Source organism: Camelus bactrianus, chromosome 4 (assembly GCF_048773025.1).
Source record: "Camelus bactrianus isolate YW-2024 breed Bactrian camel chromosome 4, ASM4877302v1, whole genome shotgun sequence".
Taxonomy (NCBI): domain Eukaryota; kingdom Metazoa; phylum Chordata; class Mammalia; order Artiodactyla; family Camelidae; genus Camelus; species Camelus bactrianus.
The window spans coordinates 62,257,551-62,280,748 of NC_133542.1; the positions used below are offsets into that span (position 1 = coordinate 62,257,551).

Consider the following 23,198-nt stretch of genomic DNA (forward strand, 5'->3'; position numbering starts at 1 on the left):
CTCTCAGATCTGGTTGGCAGTGCCTCTGTCTGGATGTCCTATAGGTACCCCAAAGGCAGCAGCTCTAAAGCTGAGCTCATCCTTCTCCCTCCTGAAGGTCTGCTGCTCCTCCCTTCCCTGGTGCTGTGATTCTCTCCAGCCCCCATGCCTAAATCCAATGCTCATCTTCAGCAATCCTCAGTGGCTCACTGTCTTAGAGTCAGTCATCCCCTCTAACTGCATCTTAATTGTCCCTGGCAGCCATCCCGTCCCACGGTCTCCCAGAGCACCACGTTCTACCTCAAATACATCCTAACTGGTCTCCCACCTCTAGTCTGGCCCCCTCCAGTTCCTCCACCGTGGAGAGAGTGATCTTAGAACAGGCACAAGGTGATGGATCTCTCTTCTTCAGAAACCTTCCTGGATTCTGCACTTCACATAGGTTCAAGTTCAAGCTCTCTCCTACTCACGTGGAGATGTGTTTTCTTGGTACCGGCCACCTCCCATCCATCCTTCAGGTTTAAGCTTTAATACTGGCTCCTCAAAGATGCCTTTCATGACATTCCCCATTATACGAGTTCCCCTACATGTTTTTCACAGGCACGTCTCACAGTTTGAAATGATTGTTCCTTCATGCGTTTATTTGTGAAGTCCTCCCTCCCACCCCATTCCTCTCTGGCAAGACTATAAGATTCATGAAGGCAGCCACATTACTGGTCTATTTGCCACTATATACCTGGTCCTTAGCATAGAGTCTCAACAGAATTAGATATTTAGTAAACATCAGTTGATTCAATGAATGAATAGATGAATGAACTTGACACTCAAAGCCTTTCCCAGTCTGGGTCAATTCACCCTTCCCTACCTTGTTCTCATTATCTTGCTTCATGTACCTTCTATTCTAGCGACACATCGTTCTGTTGGATCATCACGTAAATCCTATAATGGGATTCTCACCTCCATTTTTCATAAAAGTAAACTGAAGCCTGGGAAATAAACTAACTTGTCCAGGATCACCTAAACTAAGAGTCAGGAATACATAAGGTCGTGCACACAAGCATTTCACAGGGCATTTGGTAGACGGCCCGCAATCACGACTGGTCATTTCACCTCTTTATCTAGGAAAGAGTTTTGCAGGGCAGAAGAATCCCAGCTATCGCATAGGATTGCAAAAAAAAGGAGATGACAGAGCGCTCATGCTTGGACGGGAAGCAGAAAGTCACAATCCCTCAGCATAAGGAAAAGAGGAGGAAATCCTGCTGAGCCTAGTTGAAAAACAAGAAAGCGAGAGAGACTGATTATTCCTTCTCGCTAGTGTAAGCAACTAAAAACGACATGTTTGCTTTATCGCCTTTGGTCTCCCATTTGATTCCTGACAGCTGTCTCCCTCCCTTGGAGGCTGGGCTGTCAGGTGCTGAGCTGGTTGGCATCACTAAGGAGTAGGAGAAAGAAGAACAATTTAAATAGTATTTTAGGGACCGTCACGAGCTTGGGGAGGGAGTTTTTGAAGTTGTCTGGCTCCCTCACTGCATTCCAGGAACCCTCATTTGCCAAGAGTGCTTGATGTCTCTGCAGACTGGGGACAGGTAGTCTGGGAGGGACCTTTAAGAGAAAAAACAACGAAAACAACAACAAAATAATGTCTATTTCCTCTGAGGTTGGAGGGAAGAGAGAGAAGAGAGACATCAGACAGGCGCTTTTTTAGCCTATAACAATTTCGGAATACATAATGTCCTCTTCTCTAATGCCACATTAAACAGGGCCAAATGCAGGTGTGGATCAAAGGTAGGTTTCTGCATTTTACTGTTCTTTCAGTAACAGAAATCCAAACTTCCATTCTCATTTCTTCATGAGAGAAACTAGAATCTGTCCAGAAAGCCTGCATGGGCTGCTGGAACCTTCTGGAGGAAGGTATCCACCTAACACAAATCACAAACAGCTAACTATCAGGGCATGAGCTATGGGAAAGAGGAAGGAGATAAAATCTATATGACTCCCCTAGGGGGGTCATACTGAGGTATGGTGACAACAGATTTTGGAAACAACTGAAATGGGGTTCCAGACTCAACCCTGCAACTTCCTGATTCTATGACCTTGGAGAATTTACTCTGCCTGGTTTTAGTTCCATTCTTTTGCATAGAAAGACAAGGACAGTAATAGATCACAGAGGATGATTGGTGAATATACAATAGACCTGGCACAGAAGTGACACTCAATAAATGGTTGCTATAAGTTGTTATTCATCCTGTAACTGTGAATCAAGTTCCTGGCTTGGGCAAGGGAGATACCCTCGGTGGGAGCCAATGCCAGAATAGGAACAGGGATGAACTGTTGGCTAATACGTCAAGGATATAGTAGAGCGGTTTTTCTCAACTCTGGCTCAAAACTAGAATCTGGAAAGGATTTTATACCAATACCCAGACCCCTTTCTTGGCCAGATATTCCCATAGAATGAGTCCGAGATAAGCATTTGGAACTGGTGTTTTGTATTTTAAGTTCTCCATGTGGCTCTGAGGTTCAGTTAGGCCAGAGGACTGCCCAGCTCTGATGTTCCTTTCTACCACAGAGCTGAGGACACCTGCGCTGCCATTGGCTCTGATCTGACCCAGATTCTAGGACTCATCATTCCTTCAAGTAGGCTGCCCCAGAGTCTCCAATCTCCTACACAGGCCTTAAATATCCAGCCTCCCCAGCTGACCCTGTCTTCTGTTCCTGGAAAGAGATTTTCCACCTAGAGCCTTGAACTTGGTAGTTTGCTTTGTCCCAGGCCTACTGCATTGTCCTCTGGGAAAGATTCCGGATTACTCAATTTCTAGAAAGAAGTCCGTGCACTTGAGCTTGTGGCTAAAATCTTACTTCTTACAGTTCCTACTAGCATGATGGTAAATATTTAACAGTGGGCTCTCTTAGGAGGAAAGAGAAGCTTCCATTGCAGGGTTTGCCAACTTCCCTAGTGTAAATACTTCCACCATGGTTGATTATAAGCTACCAAAATGATTTGACTCATAGCAGAGTTGGGAATAATGAGCAAAACTGGCTCTCACAAATGGGTGTGGGAAACTAGAAGATCTCTTTGTCATGTATTTTCCTCCCTGACCAAATACCAGGACCCTCACTGGCAGTAGTGCCCTGGTAGGGTGGGTCCCCAAGGATGCTGCCTTTTTTCCTTTACACTGAACTAACTTCTCAGTGTCTGAGCTAGTTCTGACCACCCCTACTCCTGGTCCTAGCCCCTCCTGGACTGAAGCTCTGTGGAGGGTTACAGAGCTTACACCAGGATGTTCTCAGAAGTCAGATCAAGCTTTCTGTACCAGCACAGACATGTGTACATACCTCTTGTCTTGTTAATATAGATCTAGTGCTAGGTACTGAGGGACACACTCGCATTATCTCAATCATATAATAGTCTGTCCAGATTTTGAAACCAAAGAGCTTAAGTCCAAATCTCAGCTACCCTCACCTCATGGCAGTCTCAAGGACGTGTTCTAAGTCTCAGTTTCCTTAGGTATAAAACAGAAGTAAAATAATCCCTTCCCATGGTATTACTGGAATTCTATAAGGTGGTGCATATAAAGAGCATAGACCAGTGTAGAGAGAGTTCAATAAATCAAACATGTCCTCTGCCCTCATACTTGGCAGGTTCTGTTCTGTTGACGCTCAGCTTTCATCCCACCCCATTCCCCCTTCCTGGGGTCTCTGCTCCATCCAGGCATTCTCAGATTATATTTCAGAACAGTCGCCTACTCTCCATCCCCAAAGGCCTCCTCTTCTCAGATATGGCTTGAACTTTCCCTCACTTGTCCATTTTCCTCTAAAACATGATTAAACTCTGTGTGTGCATATGTGTGCGTGTGTGTGTGTGTGTGTGTGTGTGTGTGTGTGTGTGTGTGTGTGTGTTTTGGCAGGGGAGAATCAAAAAGAAAAAAAAACACAAATCCATAGCAAGGTTTGCCTACAATTCAATAGTTCTTATCACTATAGAAAACCTCAGCTTAAGAACTGTCCAATTAAAACAAGCAACTAAAAACAAAGAAATAACTCAAACCAGGAGGCATCTATGCCCTGGTTCTTTGGGAACTAGTCAACAAAGCTTAGAGGAAAGTGCATGGGATTGGGAATCACATAACCTGGGTTTCTCGAACTGGCTGAGCAACCAGCAGAGGTCCAGAGAGTGAGAGAGACTCGCCCCAGGCCACACAGCCACCCTCGCAGAGCTAGGCTGGGAAGTCCATGCTGGGTGCTTTCCCTGCTGGAATCAGCTGCAGCTGTGGCTGCTCTGTCTTCTGCTCAGCACTGTGCCTGGGGCTGGACAAGCCATCTGCACTTCTCATCTGGACCTACAATAATACACTGGCTTATCCTGATCAGCATCGCTCCTCTGTGTGAGCTGGATTTCCCCCCAAGGAAATTATTACCACTCGGAGGCTGGGGGCCCAGGGCCCATTGCCCACACTGCCCAGCATCATGCTTAGTAAGGTTGCTCATTCCCTAAATGTCGTTTAGACTAGAATGAGCTTTGGACTTGATGAAATGAGATGTAAATATTTTTGTTTCATAGATAGGAAACCTGAGGCTCCAAGAGGGCACATGCTGGCCAAGGGTCACTGAGTGAGTTAGTGGTCGGGGGTACAAACTTGACTGTACATCTCCTGACTGTGAGTCCAGTGTCTTCTGCTGGATGTAGTGTCATCTCTGGATAATAGAGGTGAAATTCTGCCCAGTGGGAACCTGTCGTATCAACTCCTTAATTAGTTAACGCTGTCAAATGCCATCAGAATTGGCAAACGTCAAACAAGTGATGGATTGGGTGGTTATTTACTTGGCCAAAAGTAGAACTCTTTGCTTGGCAAAGAGACTCCTTTAGGCAGAAAGACCGTGAAGACATGAGATCAGATCCATTTCACAAAGCACTGCGAGATTTCACTTGTGCTTTCTGGACAGTTTAGGTCAGGGCTCGGCAAACTGTGAGCCACTGGTGAAATCTGGACCAGCATCTGTTTTTGAAAATAAAGTCTTATTAGGATGCATTTATGTTCATTCCTGTGTCTGTGGCAGCTTTCAAGGTACAGTGGAAGAGTCAAGGAGTTCCAACAGAGACTGCGTGGCCTGCGAAGCTGGAAACGTTCATTAATTAACCATTTACAAAGAGAGGCTGCTGGTTCCTGACTAGGGAAATCCCTCCAGACACACATATTGTGGTCTCTCGGTCTCTGTTTCTCAGTCACTTTTTCTTTCTTCCTCTCTGCTTACTCACCATCTTGATTACTCCAGCTCTTTGCTTTGGGAGGGGGTTCTACCTGGCCACCCAAGACACCTTTGAATAGCAGTCCCATTTCCCTGACAAAGAACCCAAGACTCAGGGAAGCTAGCGCTGATTCTCAGACTATATCATAAATATCTTTTCCAGTAGATCTCACTGCCAAAAATGAGATTTTAGCTGATTTAGTTTGGGGTGCAGACTGTGTTCAAGGGAAGGGGAACTTCAGCGGGAAAGAATCAAAATTTCTCGAACACCTTTGGGTGAGTCCTGGAACCTTCCTTCTCTGGACTCGCTCATTCTGTGAGGTCAGTGCCCACAGCTCTATTTTCTATAACAGAAGTGCCCCAGAGGTTAAAGGCCGATCCACAGCCACAAAAAGCAGATGAAGAGAAGTCAGGATTCATAGGCAGGTCTGGCTGAATCTAACGCCATTTTTATTTCTCCCATGGGACATGCTAATGAGAGAGACCGAGGCAGGAAAAAACGGTGAGGTGTTTCCTTTCTCCTCCCGCTCCATGTCCTCTCTCTACCATCAGCCTTGGGTGCATCCTTCTCTGCCAGGGACCTTCCCAGACTTGTCACATCCCAGTAAATTGCACTCGGTCCACCTGCGCCCAAAGAAGCCAGGCAGAGTGGGCTTTCAGCACCAGTACCCGGGCCCTCCCCCAGCTACTAAGCACATCCTTCCCTGATGGCCTTGAAGAGGAAGAACGGGCAGGGCTGAGGCCACAGTTCCATTCACCAGGAGCAGTAAAAAGAAGGGGAAAGGAGAGGAAACCTTTTTTTTTGGTCCCAGTAACTGGAGATGGAGTGAGAGAAAACAAGAGGGGCCAGGCCGTAAACCAGCATCCACCCTGAGCACGCGTAATAATTCGAGCACTCGACTAGGAATTTCTTTCATTCATTCATTTATCACTCTTTTGTTCAAAAATATGAACCCAAAGTTGAATTAAAAATATGGACCCATCTCTGTGTTTGGTGTGGGGATGGAAAGCTGGTAGAAGTGGCAATCTATGTGCCTACCCTTGTGAAGCCTCTGGTTCAGTGGAGGGTACAGACACTGCCCAGAGAACACGTTGGTAAATGTAAAATTACAGGGGTGATGAAGTCAGCCGAGGGAACAGCACAGAAGCGGGTGCAGAATGAAACAGGGAAACAGGGTGTGGGATGGCTTAGCTGACACACGCCATTTAAGTGGAGATGTCAGAGTGAGTGGGAGTGAGTTGGAGGGCAGGGGGCAGCCTTCCAGGAGAGAACATTTTGCGAAGGTTCTGGCAGGACAGACGGGGGAGTGCTGGAGAAGAGGCCTGGGCAGCAGAGCAGACAAAGCCCTGGAGAGATGCACGTGGCCAGACCACTCAGGGGCTCGGAGGTGCAGCAAGAAGTTCACATTTCACCCCAAATGCAGAAGGACAGATTAATTCTAAGCAGAGAAGAAGCAACATGATTCCTGTTTACATTTTTAAAATGAGCACTCTGGCTGCAGGGTTGAGAATGGATTAGGAACAGTAAGTGAGACCACTGAGAAGGTGATTTTCATCGCTTTTAAGCAAACGATGCAGGGGACAGGCATTAGGATGGTGGTCATGAAGAAAGAGATCTTGTTGCCAGGAGTTATAGTTATAAAGGAGATCCTCAAGTTCCCATTCAATCCCCATAGTTACCCTCAGAGGGAGGCATTGCTACCCTGTCTTACAGACGGAAATGTTAGGATCATTGTTCATGTTATGTGGATGAATAGTGACAGAGTCAAGTCTGGGCCCAGGTCACTCTTCAGCTTCGACTCCTTCAGGAAGCCCTCTCAGATATCTCCAGTGTTCCTCCATCTCTTTCCTTTCCCTCCAAGCTGGGATAACATCTGGTTATACTCTGTCTTCCAAAGTCTTCTAACATCTTTCCCAGAACGACTCGGCCCCCAGCAGGACCCTCAGGAAGACCTTAACCAGAATTTACTGATTTTCGATTGAACATCTCTTCTTGTCAATTGGGAAAGTGAGACTCAGAGAGGGGCAGTGATTTGGAGACTCACCCAAAAAGCTGGTGACAAGTCTAGGACTAGAAACCACTGTTCCTGTCACTGTCGGGTAACCCAAGAGTCCCAGCTTCCTCTGAATACTTCAAAGACAGCAACAGTCAAATGCCTCGATCCAAGCCCACATGGCCCTAGATTTGGGGAACACAATCCAGATCCTATTTTCAGATGGATTTCAGATGGTGAATTAATATGGACTTCAAATGCTAGGAGCTCTGTTTGCAAACAGCATAGGGGTCCGCCTTTCCTGGTATATTCAGCTCTTTCTCCCTCTACCTCATTGTACTTTATCGTCTCTTCTGGGTCATAGCCTGGCTGGCCTGCATGGCCCCGGGCAGACCAGCGGGAACTGCTGACTCACTGCATTTTCTAAAGAAGAGCTGGGATGGTGGTAGCAGAGGCTGGGAAATGGGCAGGGATGACGGGGGTTCAGGCAGGCTGGGGATGAAGGCACAGTGAAACAGGATGGATGATAGAGGCTACTCTCATGCCAGGGACAGACACCTTCTCCAAAAAGAGAACCAGGAAAAAGGAGAGGCACTGGCCAGTGAAGGCGCGGTGGTATGGGGCAGACATGCTGCAAGGGAGTGGGAAGCCAGATACATTTCCAGACACACAGCCAGTCCCATTGGCATGAGTGAGAAGGGACCTCAGAGGCCAAACTCTCCCAGGTTCAGGTAAGAACAGAGGCCTGGATCAGGGGTGTAACTTGACTGAGGTCACACCACACGTTGGCAGCAGATCTGAGATTCATGCACACACTCAGTCCTAGGGTGCTTCTTCCTCGGCAGCCTGGCTCCACCACGACCTCTTCTCCCCCTCCTTAACCCCACCTACATGCTTCACTAATTGTAATCCTTAGAACAAACCCTCCGGGCTTTACTTTTCCTGTCCGCTTTTTTTTTTTTTTTAGATTGGGAAACTAACGCACAGAGAGAGGCTAAGGTTCATGTGCAAGATGGCATCTCTAGTAAGCAGAGGGGCTGGGGTTTAAACTCAGGGAGCCTGCCACAGAATCCATGCTCTTAATACTCTGCTCCATTGCCCTCTCACCCTCAAGGGCTCCCAAACCTCCCCCAGCTCACCTCTGCATCATACATTTTTCCCATCAGGGTAATGAGCACTGAAGGTGCCCCGACTCCTGTACAATATATATGAAACAGGGAAAGGTCACAGTCTTTCCCGGGTGACCGTGGTGTCTACAGTCCTGGGTACTGGGCTCTAGTTCATCTGGCTGGAGCAGAGGCTTTGCCCAGACCAAGTTCACCCTCTATGCTAAACAAACAACCAACCACAGCAGCAGTGGCAACAGAAGCAATAACCTTGACAACACCAACCACAGTGTCAGGAGTGCTTTCTCTGTGACCCTGCAGAAAAGTAAGGTAACTCGTGCTCAGGGAACCTAAACTTGCAGTCCCTTCCTTACTCCCTCAAACCCCTCCCTTGTTGTACTCTTTCTCCTTAGCGTTGGCCACCATCTCATATGTTTATATTTTGATATAATACAAACTCCACGATGGCAGGGCTTTTAAAAATTGTTGCTTGGTTTCTGTCCCCATTGCCTGGAAGAGTGTCAGACACATAGTTGGTGCTTAACAAGTATTTGACATATTTATGGAAGAAAATAAGGGAAGGAGAAAAGAAGGAAGGATTCACTAGGAAATAGCTGAAGAAAAGAGCAGAGTGGTCGGAGGAGAGGGAGGAACAGAAGAGACAAAAAAAGGAGAGAGAAGAAGACAGAGGGACACAGGAGAGAAAAAAAAAAGACACTACTATATACAAGAGCTAAACAACCAGGGCCTACTATAGAGCACAGGGAATTATACTCAATACCTTGTAATAACCTATAATGAAAAGTATATATTACATTTTCAGTTATGTATGTGTAACTACATCACTTCGCTGGACACCTGAAACTAACACATCAATGTAAATCAGCTATACCTCAATAAAACAATAAAAAGAAACCCACAAAAAAAGAAAAGACAGAAGAATGAGGAGAAGGAAGCAGTGACAGATGAGGGAGGAAAGAAGAGAGGAAGGAGAAGAGTAAAAGAAAAAAAAAAGAAGTAAGATTGATAAGAAATACGCAAGCAAACAAATTCAAAATATGGAGAAAGAAGAGGAGACGGAGAAAGATGTGGTGGGACCGGAGGTGGAGGGAGAGGGACTTGCTATTAGTGGACAGTAAGTGGAGGAGAGGGACGAAGCAGCTTTTGTTTTCCACTGGCAGGAGGGGAAGGGAAGGAAGGTGTGTGTGTTCATGGGGTGCATCACAGCCCATGGCATCCCTGTCATCCTGGAAACACAGCCCTGCCTTTTGGAGTGTATGGAGGTACTGGGCCAAATTGCTTATCTCAAGTCCTGCGGCTTGCCTTTGCTTTTCTTTTTTAAGTTTAACTCCAGTTTACGAGGGGCACGCTCAACGATGGATGCTTTTCCAGTTAGCTGTAAAGAGCCCGGTCCTGCAGAGGAGACCCACCGACTTCCCCAGCCCTAATTCTGGCTGTTGTACTGGGAGAGGAAGAAGACAGGTCAAGAATCATCCATCACCAACTTCTAAATTTCCAATGCAGCAGACACCAGAAAGCTGAGGCATGGGAAGTGTAAGAGGCAGGCCCACTTATTCTAACATCTGCAGAGGCTGCAAGGCCATCCCAGGTGATGTGTCAAGGGAGACACTCTCCTTACAGGGCCTTTGTGGTGAAAGGCACCAGGAGTAGAGAGATATGGAAAGCAACAAACAGAACCGAAAGAACATGAATGATGTCCACTTTATGTGCCCTTAGTATGTATCAGGTGCCATGATACATTTTTAAACAGAACCAAAATTCATCTCTGAGTCAATGAGACAGTTCCAAGGCCCATTTCACAGAAGAGAAAACTGATGTATTGGGTGGGTAGATAACTTGCCCAGCAGCCAAAGGCACCCAGAGAAGCTATGTGATCTATGCCTATTGAAGGTCCATCACACATGGGTAGGGCTGTTTTGTGAAGAAGACTTCCCCTCCTCTCCTCTACCACAGGTACATCCTCAGCCCACTTCTGTGCAGAGCTGGAGGTGGTGGTGGTGGGGGGCACAGGCTGCCACATGCCTGCATTAGCTGCCATCATGTTTGTCAGAGGACCTCCCTTCTCTCCAGGGCCTGGTCTAAGCCCATGGATCTGCCCTTAATCACTGGCATGGAATACATGTTTGCACCCTAAGTTCTCTCCCAAGATTGCAATCTTGAACTTGCTACTTTGTCATCCTTCTAAAACACTCAAGGATGAGGCGTCCTATTCCCAGGTGACTGCTTGACATATGATCCATTTTCTCTCCAGAGCACGTTTTACCAGAGAGAACGATGGACCTCGGCCACAAGGTCTAGCTCTTTAAGGGGGTTCCACTTCAGCATTCTGACATATCCTGACATTAAGTGGCATTGTGAGAAAAAAAATTATGTATCAACACTGATTCTGTCCGCTGAAAACACACTGTCTAGAGAATCACAAGGAGTCCTGTTTATAGAAACCAACTGAATAACTTTCTGTCTGGTCTCTGTGTCAGATAAACACCATTTCCTGAATAAATGCTGGTTTTATCACATAGACCCTGTGCATTCTACTGCTGAGTACGTTACCTTTTGCACTTTGGTTGCTAAGAATCTCTGAGTTAAGCTGTCAGCTCCTTGTAAGAACTTCACAACACAGCACAGCATGGATTACCGTGCACACATCTGAGCTGAGTTTGAATAACTTTCCTTACTCCTATTTTCCTTTCCATCTGATTCTCTATTGTGATGATTTTTTTTGTAAAAAACTGCATAAACTTAAAAAAATCCCCAAATCCTTTGAAAAAATGGGGTAAGAAAGAAAGCAAATAAAGGATGGGCAATCAGGGTACTGAATGCCAAGCTCAGGGTTAACTGGATCAGCACCAGGCTGAAGAAAATCCAGGGTTTGTCAAGAAGCACAGAATCTGCTTCCCAGGTTTTCCTCCTAAAACCCTGGTTCTGGAACCTTCCCAAGGACTTCGTTACCTTTGCTGCGGCGACGGCTGCGGTACTGCTCCGTGTAGAACGTCAGCTGCGTTTCGTCGTCTGCCTCTGAACCCGACGTCCCCTTGGTCCTCCCAAAGCTGATGCCCCCTGTGCAGGAAGCACAATCCATCTGTCATCACAGGCCTCCAGAAGCTATTAAATCCCTCATCCGTCCCAAAGGTCAGCAACCCCATCCCCAGACCCTTTTCTGTAAATCCCAAGGGACCCAGGAGTCGGCATGATTTACAGGAGGAGCTCAGGCTCTGCAGTGATGTGGATCTGGGTTCTAACTATGGGCTTGGCAGCCTCGGGGCTGTGTGACCTTGAGGAGATGCCTCATCTTTCTGAGCCCTGGGTTCTTTCTTTCCAAGTCAGGGACCATCACTATTAAGCTTGTGGGGTTGCTCTGGAGATTAAAGGAGATAAGATACGAAAAAGACCCTGCCGGCTGGGGTGGGTGTTGAGTAACTGATAGGTATATTGCTATGATGATCCAGCCTCTAAGGAAACACTCCAGGCAACTTAATTTCACACACATTTCAGTCAAGTGCTTACTATACGCCAGGCCCAGAGTCAGACACGGGAGAAGCAAAGATAGATACCACCGGTTCTTGCCAGCCAGGGGATCATAAGCCAGTCACAGGGACAAACGGGAGCCTAAGGAGCCTTTAATCTAATTCATGGCCATGTTTCCCACACAGTGAGACACCAGGAAGATGGGAGAGAGCAATCCATCCCAGCATGGAGGGCCCGGGAAGGCTTTACAGAGGAAGGGAGATTGAGGTCAGGGCTGGAAGGATGGATGGGGCTTCCATGGTGGAAAATGGAGTTGGAAGGAGAGATAAGAGCTGGAGCATCCCTGGGGCGGGGGGGAGGAGGCAGCAGGGGTGGAGTGCTGACTGGGAAGGAGTGGAAGTCCCCGAGTGCCACACCGAGGACAGGGACTAAGTTTGGGATGTCACGGAAGCTTCTGAAGCAAGAGAATCAGTTCATCAGCTGCACATGCCAGGAAGGACATGATGGTGGCTCACAGGTCTCAGAACGGGTGCCAGGGAGGGCAAGCAGCTAGGAGGCTCAGCGATGGCCCAGGTGAGAGGAGGTGGGGGTCTGGGTAAGGCCAGGGGTGGTGAGGATGTGGAGGAAGAGATGAGCGCAAGGGATGCTTCAGAGACAAACTCAGAGGAACATGGAGGGGAAAGGGTAAGGCTTCCATACGCAGCGAACAGCTGATCACAGAAACAATAAAGAAAAAAGCCCAGAAAGAAATACATCAAAATACTAATAGCAGTTAATTCTACAGGGAGAAATATGGGTAAGTTTTATTTCCTCTGTGCTTTTCTTTCTGTTTATTGTGAAAAAAAAAAAAAAAAGTGCAGGATGTGGAAAAAGAAGGCTGAAAGGGTCGGGAAACTCTTTATCCCAGAGAGGAAATGGCTACAAGAGAGCCTCAGAGCATGGTGAGGGTGCGGGGTGGGCAGAGCAGGGAGCAAGAGGGACCTTGGTTTGGAAAACTGTTTAGTGGAAGGAGCTCAGATGCCTACATCAACAGACTATCTCTGGGACGACACTCAAGGATCTGGTAAACGTGGTTGTCCTGGATGGAAAAGTAAGTGGCTGAGGATGGAGATGGAGGAAGATACCTTTCCCTATATATGCTGTGTATCTTTTGGCTCAAGCACCATGCAAACCTATTAGCTACTGCAAAACCTCCACCTGAAGAAAAGCAAAGCATAATTAGAGGGAAATGTTATTCAGTCCATGTAAGGATTTACTCTGTCATTTCCTCTGCTGGGGCATCGGCAATGATGTTCAATACACAGAAATCCCACTTTCAGACACACTTTCTGCTATACAATTATTACGCATTTATTCATTCCAGCAACGTCTTCAGCAATCTACTAAGTACCCAGAAGATGTCTATACATTATTGCATACAGTCCTCATCATGACACATTCATGGGGAAGGTGTAATTAGCAACTGAGACAATAATACAAAGACACAGAGACATGCAAAGGTGAAGTTACCTGCCAAAAGTCATACAACTGATGAGCAGGAAAGCTACAATTCAGGGCCACACTGCCCAGCTCCAAATCTTGGCTCTCTGCTATGCAAGTTGCTTTCCTGGGAAGCAACTTGAGAGGGAAGCTTAGGGAAGACAGATCGTCCTTTAAGCACCAGGTGTCCAGTGCTGTGTTATGAGCTTTGCATATGTCATCTCATTCAAACTCACAGTCCTCATAAGAGGGAGGCAACATGATGCTCACTTTATAGATGAAGAAACCAAGGTTCAGGAAGGGAAAGTGATTTGGGAACGATGAGTGAAGTTGAACTTGGTACTCAGGTATGAATGATGGCCAAGCTCAAAATTTTAACCATCGTGACACTATCCCTCAGTTTAATAGTCTATAAAATGGAAAAATTAATACTCACCACCCTCCTTTTTGGAGACAGTATTTGTAATGGATGGTAGAGTATGAAGGAGAACAGTATCTGATCACTGTCCCCAAATGTGTCTCAGGGACATGGTCTGTCCCCATCCTTCAGTGCAAACCTTCCCAATCCCCAGAAACTAGGAGTTGGGCCTGGAGACAGCAGGAGACTCCAGATTCTACCAGATGCAATTCCCCACTTAAAGACTCTCCTTTGAAATGGAGTTGGCAGATGCCCCATGGAGATTCTGGAAGCAATGGAAGAGCAGAGGTCTCATAGACCAGCAGACTTCTAAAAATGCCATTAAAATATTTCACTGTTACAGAAAGAGGAAGGAAGGAAGGAAGGAAGGAAGGAAGGAAGGAAGGAAGGAAGGAAAGAAGGAAGGAAGGAAGGAAGGAAGGAAGGAAGGAAGGAAGGAAGGAAGGAAGAGGGAGGGCCTGAGGGAGGGAGGGAGGGGTAAGGAGGAAGAGGAAGTGGGGAGGGAGGGAGGGAGGGAGGACTTTTTTTCATCTACGCATAATTCTTGGCCAAGGGGAAAACCAAGGCCTGTGATAAAATAGCTGCCTTATGTACAGGAAGCATCTGTCATACTTCCTGCTGTGTTTGGGTAGCAGAGAAAAAGGGAGGTGTCGCCTGTCAGGAGTCTACCCCAGGCCCTTCCCACATCCCCTTTCACGCCACTGCAGTCCTTTTAAACATTCCAACTAAGTCCTCCCTCCTTTCCTTCCTCTCCTCCTCTTTCTCCTCTTCCTTTGTCTCCCAAGCAAATGACATGCTGCACTCCTGCATGGTGAACATGGCAGATAGGATGCAGACAAGTCTTTCCTTACTGGGACAGTCCAGTGGTGGGGGTACAGAAAACTTACTGGGCAATTCTAATACAATAAGAAATGCTAACCCTTCCACAGCACCGTCTCTCTGCCAGGTACAGGTCTCAACCCTTTACTTGAATTGCCTTGTTTAATCCTTACAATAACCCTAGGAAGTAGGTTAAACTTTTCATTCCCATTTTAACAGATGAGGAAATGAAGGCATGAGGAAATTAAGTAATCTGCCCAGGGTCACACAGCTTGTGAGCAGCAGACCCACAATTCAAACCCAGACAGTGGCTGCAGTGTATTCCCTTAGCCCTCATGCTGTGTATAATAAAATATGAGTAAAAACCTCATTTAATGTCCACAGCCATCCTTGCAAGGAAGGCATTATGAACCTTGTTTTACAGATGAATAAGCCCTGCCTCAGAGAGGTGATGTGAGGTGTGAATGAGCAAGCTGGGATTGAAATCAGGTCTGCCTGCAAAGCCTGCCTCACGGCTAAAATTAGCTGAGAAGTTGTGTGTGCATGTGAGTGTGTGTGAGTGTGCATGTGAGTGTGTGCAGAGGGAGCGTGGTAGCAAAAGCTTGAGGACCTGACCTCTGAGGATTAGCAGGTCTGTTACTTGCCCCCAGCACCAGGGCACATTTTCCACTTCCCACTGCTCCTCCCTGGAACCTCGGCAACTGTATTACTGGTAGGAATTCTGGTCAGACTCAGCTAGATCTTATTGATGCCTCCATCATTCCACATGTTCATGTACCCCAAGACTATGCCCCTGCTTCTCCAGGTGCCTCCTCCAATCCCACACCTCTGACCTTCATCTCCCTCCTATAAGTACCAAGGTACCACTTTCAGAATGGAAACTGAGGCTCAGAGATGCTGCCTCTACCTCAACCTGTCCAATAAAAATAAAATGCAAGACACATGTAATTTGAAATGTTTCAGTAGCCACAGTAAAAAAGTAAAAAAAATAAATAAATAAACAGGTGAAATTAATTTTGGGGATACACTGGATTTAACTAATATACTCAAAATACCATCATTCCAACCTGTAATTAACATAAAATTATTATTCATGAAATATTTTATATACCATTCACAAGTTTTCAAAATCCAGTGTATTTTTTTATGCTCACAGCACATCTCAACACGGACTAACCATATTTCAAGCACCCATTATATTGGAAAGCACAGTTCCAGAGGCACTTATGTGATTCCCAAGTATAATTAAGGGCTGGAACCTGGGCACAGGAGAGAGATGAATAAGCCACAGGCCCCACTAAGGTGTTGAATCTTTTTCTATAATGTGACCTGGATGAAAAATGGTGTAGCTCAGATTCCATTAAAAGACAATAGTCATTGTCTCTGCCCTTGGGCACTTAGAGTCTAGCAGGTTTCTACATTGGTTTAATCTATGCGTCATGAGAGGTAATACACTTCTGCACAAAGAAATTAGGGTATTGGAGTCCGATATGAGTTATAACCCTAGGTCCCACTTATTAGCTCTGTGGGCTTGGGCAAGGCACCCAACCTCTCTGAATTCATCTTGAAAAGGGGAACAGTAGCTCTCCGATCATATGGTCATTATGAGGAAAATGAGACAGTGTATGTGAACAGTTAGCACAAAGGCCAAAGAAGTGAGAGCAAGGGTACACTCCTCATTTAGTCAATGCTTGTTTACATTTCATAAAAGAAATGGATGTGCTTCTGGGTGGGAGTGGTGACTCCCTGCCTTCAGTGACATTGTAGGGAGGTGGCAGCCACCCAAGGCATACAGCCTCTGAGTGTCCATATAATCTGAAGAGGCCACAGGCCAATTACCGACTGACTTGGAGATGATTCAGACGAATGGAAAAGAGCCCCCTCTGCTAGCATTTTAATATGAAATTGGTGATTTAGTGACCTAAAGTGCAACCATTAATTATATAGAGCTGCTCAAGTATTCCTAGTTAGGGGCTGAGAGAAAGTGAGAATGGTCAGAGCCTGGCAAGAAGAAAGGAGAGGGGCCGGCAGCTCCTTTGCCCGCATTTCACAGGTTCCCGGCTCTTCTGGTCCTGAGTGGCTTGGGATGGAGCCATGAAGATGGGCCAAGCACGTACCACAGCAGGCTAAGCACCGCTCTGGGCACTTTGTATGCAGTATCCCACCCATACCTGTCACGGGGTCTGAGAGGTAAGCACCATCCCAGTTTTACTGAGGGACAAACCAGCCTTCAGAACCTCAATATTGCTTATCTAAGATCACACAAATCATAAATGGTAGACTCCACAAATTTGAATCTGACTTTTGTCTGATTCAAAAACCTTCTGTTCTAGACAGATTCACAGACAGAGAAAACAAACTATGGTTACCAAGTGGGAAAGGGGGTGGGAAGGGATAAATTAGAAGTTTGGGATTAGCAGATACTAACTACTATATATAAAATAGGTAAACAACAAAGTCCTACTGTATAGCACAGGGAACTATATTCAATACCCTGTAATGAACCATAATGGAAAAGAACATATATATATATATAAACTGAATCAATTTGATGTACACCAGAAACTAACACTAAATCAACTATACTTCAATAAAAAACAAACAAAGAAAAACCTTCTGTTGTCATGAAAAGATCAGTCATTCATCAACAGGGAAATCCAAATCAAAGCCACAATGAGATAGATACCCTTCATATACACTAGGTTGGCCATAAGCAAAACAATGAGAAAATAACAGGTGTTGGAAAGGAAGTAGAGAAACTGGAACCCTCCTGCATTGCTGCTGGGAATCTAAAATACTGCAGCCACTGTGGAGGACAGTTTGACAGTTCCTTAAGAAATTAAACATAAAATTATCTCATGACCCAGTAATTCTGCCCTTAGGCATACCCGAAAGAACTGAGGAGAGGGTATTCAAATAAATACTTGGACATCAGTGTTCACAGCAGCACTGCTTACAGCAGTCAAAAGTGGAAGCAACCCAAATGTCCATCAACTGATGAATGGATACACAAAATGTAGTATATTCATACAGTTGAATATTATTCAGCCATAAAAGAAATGCTGACACGTTACGACATGTGTGGACCTTGCAAACAGCATTTTGGTTCTTAGCAAAACACTTCGCTAAGTTAAAAAATCCAGACATAAAAGGTCATATATCATATGATTCTATTCATAGAAAACATGAGAAATAACTAAACCCATAGAAGCAGACAATAGTGGTTGCCAGGGCTGGGCAGAGGGAGGAGAGGAATCAGGAGTGATTGCTAATTAGTATGGGGTTTCCTTTTGGTGTGATGGAAATGTCCTGGAACTAAGTAGAGCTGTTGGTTGCACAAACCCCTGAATGTATTAATTGACAACAAATTTCTAATGAGGATGCAATTAAGATATTCCAGACATGATGCTAAGCCCTCTATATGAAAATGATCTCAATTTTGCTAATAAATAAACTGAAATATTCAGAAGTTTTTAGATGCTTCCCCAAGACGACATAGATAGTTGGTAGCAAAGAGAGACCTGACCCTAGGTTTGCTCTGGGGTAAATCAGGGCATTTGAATCACTCGAAAGCCATGCTGGAAAAGGCTGGAGCAGTTGTTAGGTGCATAGTCTTTCCCAGGCTTGAGAATTAACTCATTGCTCTTTGAAAATCCACTTTCCCTGACTGGGCTGCCCTATTCACAGACCTGTTCTGTCAGCTCCTGGTAGGCCCACCCCTCCACACTCCATCTCCCGCGCTCTTGGTATCATGATGGATGGTGGTGACATGTTAAATTATTCAGACTCCATGTCTTCCTCGAGCTGGTGACAGCGCTATTGCATTTTTAGATTGCCCAGAACTGCACCAGATAGAGAAATATGTAGCTTGGGAATGCAAAAGCCCATCTGACCCCCACCACCCAGGGAATACAAATGGTACCAGTCATGGGAAGAGGACAAAAGTGGCTAAACTTTCCATGCCCCCTAAACCACACAGCTCATAACTGCTTGGAGCTCTAGGGCTAAGCCATAGATGTTCACACACATCCACCACTTGCAGATGCTCTGACCACAAATGCTACCAGTCATCAGGCACCGTTATACACCAGCACAGTGCCAGGCACTTTGCCCAGAGGTGACGAGTTGTATTCCTATAACTCCAAGGTGGAAACAGAGGCTGAGAGAGGTGGCACTCCTTGTCTGTAGTCACATAGCCAGGAAGTGGCAGGATCTGGATTCAGACTCGGGTTTATTTGATTCCTAGGGAAGAAGATTCTGCAGAATTCTTTGAGGTTCATGTTGAATTTTTTTAAGTTGGTCTTTATGGTTAAAAAATATCTTTATGGTAAAATATAATTAAATATATTTGTTTATAATTTCAGAAAAAGAAATGGATATGACCTAGAGACCCATTTATAGGTGACTGCTTAAAAAATGTTGGCATATTTCTAATACAGATTTTTCATGAGACCATTAAATACAGTGACATAAATCTCTATTTACTGACATGCAAACCTCTCTCTAATATACTGTGGAGTAGAAAAGTATACAGAGAAGAATGCAAAAAAGGGATTCCCTTTGTGTAAATTTATACACACTTCCTGATATTTGGTGTGAATTCCACGGAGTGTGTGTAATAAAGAATAAATATATTTTAATTTAAAAAATAAAGAAGAGGAAAGTAAAAGTCATTTTGAGATGTTCATGATCTAGGGTTATGAACCAAGCTTAAAAAAGCATATTGCAAAACTGTAATTGCAGAATGATCCTATTCTGTTTTAAAAATACACACACACATAAAGCATATAAATGTATGCATATATATATATATATATAGGCATGCATAAAAAGATATTGAAAGAAATATATTAAGGTGTTCTAGTGGTTATTCCCTGGGTAGTAAAATTTGGAGTATTTAAAACATTTTTCTTATTGTTGCTCATCTGCATTTTATAATTTTCCTGCAATGAACATCTATAGGTTGGTAATTTTAAAAAAGACATTTAATAAAAGTTACTTTTTTTTTAAAATAGATTGTCTTTATTGCTTCAGCTGAAGCTATTCCTTATATGACCTTTGGCGTAATATGGTGATCATTCCACTATCCAAGAAAGGACAAATCTCAATTTATCCCCAAATTTTGACCCAAAGAACTACCTATGGAGGAGAAGCTCTCCAATCAAGCTTAACTCAGTATTTCATGAAAACAAAGCTTTGTCTTCTGGAATATCCCACTGCTTCCTTTGGGAGGCTGTATTTTCCAAAAAGAGTCAAAACAAAATTCCTCATTCCCTCTTCTGCAGTGGAATTTCTGCCACTTCCCTATCAAAGGTGGAGGCTAATTTTTCTCCCCTTGAATCTGGGCTGCCTTGGGGATGTGTCTTTAATAAAGAGGTATGGCTGTGCATAACCTCTAGGACTGGATCATAAAAGGTGATACAGCTTCTGCCTGGCTCTCTTGACATGCTGATTCTCTAGGTATCACTCCGTCTTTGGAAACTGCCACTGCACTGTGAGAACCCTTAGCCACAAGGAGAAGTCAAGTTTAAGTGGTCCAGTCAACAGTCACACTGAGACCAGCTTTCAGGACACCTCAGTCTGGGTGGCAAAAATGTGGGAGAAGAAGTTTCTAGTGGATTCAGCCTCCCGCCACCTGAGTCACTCACAGATGTTTGAGTATTTCCAGCGGGGTCATGGTCATTGTGAATCTAAGACAATCTATCTTCCCTTGCTGTTTATGAATTCTTGACTCTAGAATCCATGAGCAGGCCTGAGTTTGGGGTGGTGTATTATGCAGCAGAAGGTAACCAGAACACTCTCCTTGTCTAGTCCTACAAAAATATCCACACTCCTTCCAACCCATCACCATGTGGCAGACCTGGGCAATGGAAAGATGAACTGGATGTCCAGAGACCTAAGTCTTACGTCTGTCCTGTTACTAACATACTGTATGAATTTTAAAAAGCGTTAACATCTAGTAAATAGTACATAACAACACATTAATTTCTTCCCAAAGACAGTAATTCATTGGACTCTCACAATAACTGGATGAGATATTGTTATCCCCATTTGAAAGAAAAGGAAACTGAGAGTCAGAGACACCACAAGTGACTTGCTCAAGGTCCCATAGCTTATACACGGCAGAGCAAAGACTGAAATACAGTGGCAGGTCCAGAAGGTACAACAGAGTAAGAGAGCAGATCCAGGTCTGTGAGGCTGGCCAGGAATCAAGTTCCTTGCATTTCCACCCTTCAGATTCTATCGAGCTTTTTGGAATCATAGGCTCAAGCTGTTTAACGACCTCATACAATGGGACTTCAGCTGTCTGAAGACTGCTTATTTGCCCATTTATAATCTTTCTATCCAAGCTAAATAGTCCTACCATTAGCTATTCCTTATATCATGCATTTTACAAAAATTATGATTTTTCTGGGGGGGTTATAGAGTCAATGCCTATTTATTGTAGAACACTGAGGGGAAAAAAGTAGGAAAGCACAAAGAAGAAAATAATAAGTCAAATACTATTACTCCCAACTAACCTTCTCTTTTTCTTTTTTACCATTTATATGAGTGTGTTTTTAAAACTGGATTTTATTATCTTATAACATAAGAAGTACATTTTGTGAGTTTTGTTAAAAATATCTAAGCATATATTGATCTACTCCTTTATGTCAAAAATACATTTGGGGATCCAATCATATGCTTGGTACTCTTTTGCTGTTATATAAATTACATATATCATATATGTTGCCATAGGCATACATCTAGATCTGTATTTAGATGTGTATGTATATCAATATGTTCATTTATACATGTACCTATACCTAGATCCACCAAAGTGTTAATAGTGATTTTCTCTAAATACTGATATTTTCTTCTTTTTGTTTACCTCTTTTTTTTCCTTTTAAAAAAAAATGAACTGAGATAGCTTATGGAATCAAAACAAAGCTAAATAAAATATCATACACATTACCCTATGCTATTAAGTATTGACTCCAATATCCTTTAATCCCTGCAATATATTCTACTCTATCAAAGTTTTATAATTTTTCATCAATTCCCTATTGTTTAAATTTTATGTTGTTTCCAATTTTTCATTATAATATTGCATCACACATTCCTAAAGATAAATGTTTTTACACATTCCTGTAAATCCATGTGTAGAATTTTCTTGAGAGTAAAAAGATGAATTGCTGGGCAAAGGGTATTGACATAGTTGAAGTTTTTGATCCATATTGTCATGATGTCCTCCAGAAAGGTTCGACCAGTTTCTTCCTGATCAGCTGTATATAGGAGTGATTAATTCACTACATCTTTTATAACACTGAGGATGAGTGAAAACACTAATCATTGTTTTCCAATCTTAGTGATTTTGATGTGCATCCCATATTTCAAATTCATTTTGTCAGATTCTTTTCTACTCCAGTTTACTCAACTCTTTCTTGGATTCTGATGTCCAGAACTAGTCATGCTAACCCAGGTGTGTTCTGGCCTACACAGAGCAGAAGTGTGCTATCACCTCCCCTTTTCTGAACATGAGACTTACAAAAATGAAGCCCAGGAATGTTTCTTTTTTCCTGGCAGCTGACTTGTATTCAGTATGCCCTCGGTTCTTTGTTCAGACACACAGCAAATAAATCTGGTCTTTCCCATCATGTATTTATAAAATTGATTTTCTAAAACCAAAGTAAAGAACAATTTGCATTATCAAATTTTATCTATATGTTCTGGCCCTTTCTTCTCATGTCTTGGGATATTTTTGGTCCTAATCCTGTGATCTCATGTTTTCATCATTCCCTAACTACACGCCCTCTATGAACTGGAAAAATATGAAGAGGAGCAGGAGGTAAGAAAAGGAATGAAGGGTTACTGAGTGTCTGCAACATGTCAAGCCACAGACTAGAAGTTTGTGTAAGTTAAATTCATACAGTACATATAATAGTATAATGAAGTTGCTGCCGATATCTTTGTTTTAAATATTAAGAAACTGATGTGTGCAGGGATTACCTGTCTTTGGCAAGGCCACACAGGCAGTAACGAGAAGGGATGGACTGGGAAGTCTGACTGGTAAATGCTGTTCTCAGGGTTCCATGCCAGATCTTTCCTTATCTCAGGCGAGGACATCAGTGTTGAAGAGAACTTTGTGGAGAACAGAATTTGATAGCTCATGGCTACAGGACTCTCTTCAAAATGATATCAGGCCCTGAATGAAAACTCTCTGGAAACATGTAACTGAATAAAACTGACTATACTATTAAGCACTCTACAATTTCCTCCTTTGCAAATCAACAAAAAAACATTGTTCATTCAATAAATATTCATGGAGAGCCTATAACATGCCAGGATATGCAGTGGGAAGTGAAACAGAAATAGTCTCTCCCATCATAGAACTTGCACTTAACGGGAAAGATAGAATATTTGGATAAACACATGTAAAAAGCAACAGACCTGAGAAGCTTTGTCAAATGTCCTGCTGACAATCAGAGATCTTGTTCTGTGGTATCTCCCTGATCTTCCTGTGCAACAAATCTATCCACAGGGGAATAGCAATTTGCCTGGTATAATTTTTCCTTAGTGAACCCAAGGTGGCTTCTAGTGCTCCCAGCTCCTGTTCCCACATATTCACTATGTAAGTTTGACATATGATCTTATTGTTCTTAAGAAACACAACCAAGTTTCAAAAATGCTTTA

At 44.0% G+C, this 23,198-nt stretch overlaps 1 protein-coding gene across 4 annotated transcripts in view; it reads right to left on the reverse strand.

The window, feature by feature from the left end:
- Positions 1–23,198, reverse strand: part of ASTN2 (astrotactin 2) — an 800,009-nt gene that overhangs the window by 508,678 nt on the left and 268,133 nt on the right. For all 4 annotated transcript variants that reach the window (XM_074362105.1, XM_074362106.1, XM_074362104.1 and 1 more), the window contains one exon: positions 11,294–11,401. In XM_074362105.1, coding sequence (XP_074218206.1) covers positions 11,294–11,401 — 108 coding nt within the window. The remainder of the gene's footprint in view (positions 1–11,293; positions 11,402–23,198) is intronic.